The 6698-nt window shown below is 34.2% G+C and overlaps 1 protein-coding gene across 1 annotated transcript; it reads left to right on the plus strand.

The window, feature by feature from the left end:
• The first annotated feature begins 1027 nt into the window (after window positions 1–1027).
• LOC125190796 (receptor-like protein Cf-9 homolog) lies at window positions 1028–6447 on the plus strand. The gene is made up of 7 exons (XM_048088198.1): window positions 1028–1203; window positions 2857–3260; window positions 4054–4269; window positions 4345–4488; window positions 4630–4773; window positions 4944–5084; window positions 5171–6447. The coding sequence occupies exons 1-7, from the start codon at window positions 1028–1030 to the stop codon at window positions 6445–6447; spliced, it is 2502 nt and encodes an 833-aa protein (XP_047944155.1).
• The last annotated feature ends 251 nt before the right edge of the window (window positions 6448–6698 follow it).

Genomic DNA, 6698 nt, shown 5'->3' on the forward strand with positions numbered 1-6698 from the left:
ATCGGAGTTACTTGTGATTCTCGCTATTACAGAGTGACTCAGTTGAATATATCTTCCATGGGCCTTGTCGGATGCATCCCACCTGAAATAGGAAATCTTTCTTTTCTTGTTTCATTAGATTTGAGCGAGAACTCTTTTCATGGTCCTATTCATTCAACTATTTTCAAATTGAGGAATTGAGGAATAATAGTTTGTCAACTATTTCATGTTGGACATTATTTATCATCATATATTCAATAATACATAATTGAATATAAATAAAGCAAGATCTTCGAACATCATGTATTTCACGTATTAACCATAAACATAATAGGATCGAAACATACCTTGGCGATCCATAGCGGAAGCGATTGGGGAAGACGGAGAGAAGTTCCCCGGACTTTCTTTGGCGTAGTGGCGCAACTCCAACTCCAACTCCAAGGATTTGTTTCTCTCTCTTTCCCTCGTTTATGTGTTCTCTTAATGTGTGTGATTTGATGGGATCACCACACTTGTATTAATAGGCAGAGAGAGGACAAACCCTAATTATGAAACCTTAAAAGCCCTTTCCATCAAAGAGACCCAAAATAATTAGTAAATACGTTTCTTATTGACCAAGAATATAATCTTCCATCTATTAATATTACTAATTGATCACAATCAATTCTAGTCAAATCTTAATGATATATACGCACGATTCTTTACTTGATGGCCAAGGGAATGAAATATTCATTCCATAAAAAGATTATGTAATCAATCTCTTCCAATCATTGGCAATCAATTGGCACATATATATATATATGAACATATATTGTCTTTGGAGGAATATAATATGATTATTTAATTAATTGATATGTGACAATAATTAATTGAGAGTCAATTAATTAGGGTAAAATGTGTCTTATCCAAATAATGTATTATACTAAAATCCAATTCTATTTAGGACTCTATCACATGTCACATATGGTGAGACACAAAACTTACATTTCATAGTTTAGAAGTTTTGAAATTGAGGAATAATAGTTTGTCAAGTAGCCTACCAATTGATATGTGCAAACAAAATCTTCATAGGCTCAAGAGACTTCATATTTCTTACAACAAGTTGTTTGGGGAAATAGCATCGAGTTTGGAGCGTTGTTCGCAACTTGAGTATGTTTCTTTGAACGACAACAATTTTAGTGGACATGTGCCAACACAAATTGGGAACTTGACATTGCTTCAAGAGTTATATTTGGGTTCCAACAATTTAAGTGGTAAGATCTTATCTTCGTGATCTCAAGACTTCCATAGTACATGTGTACAAACTCATATATAATTGGATATTTATTTGGTGTAATTTACTCGCAGGTAATATTCCAAAAGACTTCCATAGTACATATGTACAAACTCATATATAATTGGATATTTATTTGGTGTAATTTACTCGCAGGTAATATTCCCTAAGAGATCGGTGCTCTTACTAATTTAAGGTTTAGATCTGAGCATCAACAACTTTATCGGACACGTGCCAAGGGGAATTGCGAACTTGACAATGCTTCAATTTTTGGACCTTAGTACTAACAAGTTGAGCGGTAAGATTTTCTCATGCTCTTAGCTTACTAGTTAAAAATTTAGCCAGTCCAATTATATTCTATATCTAATTTTTGTTTTTTTTCAAATTATATTTATACTCTAGACAGTTATATACTCACTCTGTCCCAACCTAAGTGGGACGTATTTCTCTTTGGTACTCACTCTTCTACGCACATCAGGTGTTCGATGGTTTGTTGAATTGGAGCCGTTTGTCATCAAAAGGAACAAATCACATCAGCTTCCGGACAAATCTCACTCTTCTCTGATATATCTACTTGAAGTAGATGATCGAATAATAACTACCCACTAAACACTATCTGCCAATAATGATGCCCTCCAACTCTTCGATGAAAATCCAACTTGAATCTGGCATCAAGAAATGGTGTTTCCGGTCATGACATCATGTGGGATTTAATTAAACATTTAGAGCTCTTCTCGCCACACAACTTTTCTTGGGTATTTCAGCAAACAGTTGAAGCGCAATATACCATGACAAATGCCTCTAATAATGAGAAAAAAAGATTACCTCGCTTTTGCGTGTTTAAATATTTTGTCACATTGTTAAAATGTCACTTCAGTTATCATAAAGATATTAAAGATGTCAACATTCATATTGTTTGACTTAAACACTGGGAATCGATCATATTTTAGAGAAGGTGGTAACCAAGACTAGTGGTATCTATTTAATTCAATCTCTTACAATTCAATCTTTGACAAAATCTGATGAGATCGTTCATGAAAAAGTCAAAAACATTATAATTGGTGAATACATACCTTAAAAATAGAGATCACTTTCATTGACTTAGTAAATAATTCTTAAATTGTTAATCAGTGAAGCCGCCGCGGCATCATCAATAATCAGATAGACACAAACTCGAAATACTTCCTCCGTTTTTTAAAAATAATTCTAGAAGTGTGATCAATTATGAAGCCGCCGCGGAATCATCAATTATCAGATAGATACAACTTTAAATATAGCATTAACTTTACCTAATGCTTTCATATTTGTTTCAATCTCCTTATAATAAATATCCTACACACATACATGTATATACATCGTAGCTCAATCACAAAAATACTACAGTCGAAAATGGTAAAATCTTCTCATTTTCTCCTCATTACTATACTCTTGTCAGTTCACTATTTGATGAATCATAGCTTAGCCACCGATATCAATACCGATCGTTCTTCACTTCTTGCGTTAAAATCACAATTCTCTCCACAAAATATATTGACCCAAAATTGGAGCACTAAAGCCAGTGTCTGCAGTTGGATCGGAGTTACTTGTGATTTTCTCCTTAATAGGGTGACTCAGTTGAACATATCGAACATGGGTCTTGTTGGAACCATCTCACCAGAAATCGGAAATCTTTCTTCTCTCGTTTCATTAGACATGAACGACAACTCTTTTCATGGCCCTCTTCCCGTATCTATCTTTAACATGTCAAATTTAGAAGTCTTGAGTTTGAAGAATAATAGTTTGTCTAGCAGTCTACCTCTTGATTTGTGCAAAAACAATCTTGATCTACTCAAGATTCTTCGTATTTCTTACAACGAGATGTATGGGATTATACCTTCGAGTTTGGAGCAGTGTTCGCAGCTTGAGTTTCTGTTTTTGGAAAACAACAAATTTGATGGATTTGTGCCAAGGGAACTTGGGAACTTGACCAAGCTTCAAGCGTTGAGAATTGGTGCAAATAAGTTGACAGGTAATTTGATCTTATCTCCACGGACTATAGTCAAACAATTCTTTCTAATGTCATTTTCTATTAATTTTCAATTTCTATTTTTTTTTCTGTCATATACGTAGAGGGTCAAACTAATATTAACAATATTCTTATTATTATGATTATTGACTATCATAACTATCATTCATTAATAGAATTAGGTATTGTCCATAATAATAATAATAATAATAATAATAATAATAATAATAATAATAATAATAATAATAATAATAACCATAATAATAATAATAATAATAACAATAATAATAACAATAATAATAACAATAACAATAACAATAACAATAACAATAATAATAACAATAACAATAATAAAGATTAAATATAGGTTAGGGAATAAGAATTCTTGCACTACTTTGAATTTGAATTATTTTTCCTGTAAGATAAGAAATCAACAAATACGTATAAAAATTTCAAAGTCATGAGTCATAGTATTATTTTTAGGTGATAATACTACTAAACAAACAGGCCAAGGAGACAAGTCTAATTGTATTCTCTATAGAGCTATATGTACATGTACTAAATAATATGCACATGCAAATCACTAAAAAAAAAAGCGCTACATAGGGACGGAAATTAGTGACGGCGGCTGCTAGCTCAACAACTAGTGACGGAAAAATGACTTAAGCGCTAGTCAATAAATAATGACAGAATATTCCGTCACTATAGCAAAGCAGTCGCCTATCGTTTCCGTCATTGGGTGGATTAATAGCTTTAGTGACGGACATATCCGGCAAATGGATTTGATTTCATGCAGGTGATATTCCAGAAGAGATTGGTCGTCTAACTAATTTACAAGGTTTGAGCCTGAGTTCCAACAAATTAAAAGGTCCATTGCCAGCAACTATTTGCAGCATGTCATCCTTGCAATATGCTGACTTTGCTTACAATGAACTAAGTGGACCATTATCACCACAAATTGGAAACATGACATCCCTTCTCAGAATAGGCCTTGAATTCAACCATTTCAGTGGTATCTCATTCTTCATGCCTCTCAAAATCTTCTTTAACATTCGTCCTTTTCAGTCACTTATGTTGGTGATTTTAGGCCCTGTCCCAAAGGAGATTGGTCGTCTTCCTAATTTCGAGCGATTGAGCATGTCTGGCAATGACTTTAGTGGATCGTTGCCAAGAGAAATCGGGAACTTAACAACTATGTATGGATTGTACATTCACAGCAATGAGTTAAGTGGTATGATCTTGCTCTCTTTTACGTACAATTCTTATGTTTTATGATCATATCGATCTTTTTTTATTAATATCACAATATAGCAATGTCGTCGCGTTGTTATGTGGCATTCAAATTGGATTTTCATATTTCGTATTTGTATAGGTCATATTCCAAAAGAGATTGGTCGTCTAGTTAACCTGGTGGAGTTGCAATTGGAAGTAAACCATTTCGACGGACCATTGCCTAAAGAGATTGGAAACATGACACTCATGAGCTACTTGTGGCTGAACGACAACAATTTTACTGGTACGATTTCATTTCTATTTCTATATGATTGAATTACAATGTTACATTAGTTAAAAAGTTACATTAATTAACTAATTTGATCTTTTGTTATGTGTAATTAACAAGTATGTTATACTACTAGATGCTTGAAAAATAACTAAATTTATGTGGGAATGATTTATAATCTCAAGGTGAAATTCCAAAAGAAATATTTCTTCTCAACAATTTATTGATATTGAACATCGCAAGCAACCAGCTTCATGGATCATTGCCAAGAGAAATTGCTAACCCAAACTTTCAAGAGTTGTGGCTTCACTACAATAAATTAAACGGTATGATTTTCTATCTAATTTTCCACTTTCATAATGCCTAAACAATGTATGGTTTTTAATTAAAATAAAAAATGGCTTCTATTCAGGTCCCATTCCATCCACCATTGTGAATCAATCAGAGCTACTTAATTTAGCACTATATTCCAACAACTTTAATGGGGAGATTCCACCAACCATTTGCAACTCGAGATCCCTCCAAATTCTCTATTTATCAGACAATAATTTGGAAGGAACAATTCCATATTGTATAGGAAATTTGAGTACATCTCTGTCTATCCTCAATTTGGGTGGAAACAAATTGACTGGACACATCCCTTCAACATTCCCAAAGGGTTGTAGTCTTGAGTCAATCAATCTGAACGGAAACAAATTGGAAGGAACGCTACCCCGAACCCTAATAAACTGCCTAGGTTTGCAGGGTATCGACATTGGTCATAATGAAATACGAGGCGCATTTCCCTTTTGGATGGAAACACTCCCTCAACTTCGTATCCTCATATTGAGGTCAAACAAGTTCGATGGTACGATGTTGGTGGATTCAAACACCGAGCAACTGTTTCCAAAGTTGCAGGTATTGGATGTATCACATAATGAATTTGTTGGCTTTCTACCAGATAGATATTTCAAGAATTTTCGAGGTATGATAGATGCCAAGGAAAACCAGACTAATGATGCTAACTTGTTTCTAAGATTTATAAGGTTGAAGCTCACATTGAAAGGATTGGATCAGTTATTGTTGTGGCTGTTGGATACCTTAACAACTATCGACTTATCCTCCAACAGATTCTCTGGGAGTATTCCACCTTCTCTAGGGAATCTTAACTCTCTTAGATTCTTGAATTTGTCTCAAAATACCCTCGGAGGGCATATACCGTCATCTCTTGCAGGTATGAGTTTGCTTGAGTCACTGGACTTGTCTTCAAACAATTTGGATGGAGAAATTCCTAGTGGATTGTCAAACCTGACATTTCTTGCGAAGTTAAACCTTTCAATGAATAATCTTGTGGGAGAAATACCAAAGTCTAATCAACTTTCCACATTTGGAAATGAATCATACGTTGGAAACGCAGGATTATGTGGATTTCCATTGACGAAACAGTGTGAAAGAAATGATGCAAAACCAATAGTTCCTCATGAAGATGATGGAGATGATGATGAGTCTGGATTTGTAGATGGATTTGGTTGGCGAAGTGTGGTGACGGGATATGGATGTGGATTTTTAGTTGGTATTGGAATTGGTTACATGATTTTAAGAAGCGGGAGGCCAAAGTGGTTGGTAGAATTCTTTTTTGGCGTTGGATATAAATATAAAGCAAAGAAGAGAAGAAAAAGAGAAACAACACCATCACCAAGGAGAAGGTGACTCTAGACAAGTAAACATGTGTAATAGTATGTATGTTTTTTGCTTTAATATTCGGTATTTCGCTTCACATATTTGTGTGTTTCTTGAGTTTGTGAATAAGAAGTTCCTACTTCCTTTTATAATGTATAGTATGATACTATGTACACAAGAAGATCAACCACAAAGGCTCAAAAACAAGATAAAAGTGGAGATAAGGTGATCATAAATGTCGTGTCAGAATGGTGTCAGTGTTCACCAATGTTCGTGCACCA

The sequence above is a fragment of the Salvia hispanica genome, chromosome 1, assembly GCF_023119035.1.
Source record: "Salvia hispanica cultivar TCC Black 2014 chromosome 1, UniMelb_Shisp_WGS_1.0, whole genome shotgun sequence".
Taxonomy (NCBI): domain Eukaryota; kingdom Viridiplantae; phylum Streptophyta; class Magnoliopsida; order Lamiales; family Lamiaceae; genus Salvia; species Salvia hispanica.

Coding starts and splice junctions, on each gene's coding strand:
- LOC125190796 (XM_048088198.1), top strand. CDS start 1,028: ATGTGCAAACAAAATCTTCATAGGCTCAAGAGACTTCATATTTCTTAC. Junction 4,489..4,629: donor TCACAGCAATGAGTTAAGTG/GTATGATCTTGC, acceptor GTATTTGTATAG/GTCATATTCCAAAAGAGATT. Junction 5,085..5,170: donor TCACTACAATAAATTAAACG/GTATGATTTTCT, acceptor GCTTCTATTCAG/GTCCCATTCCATCCACCATT.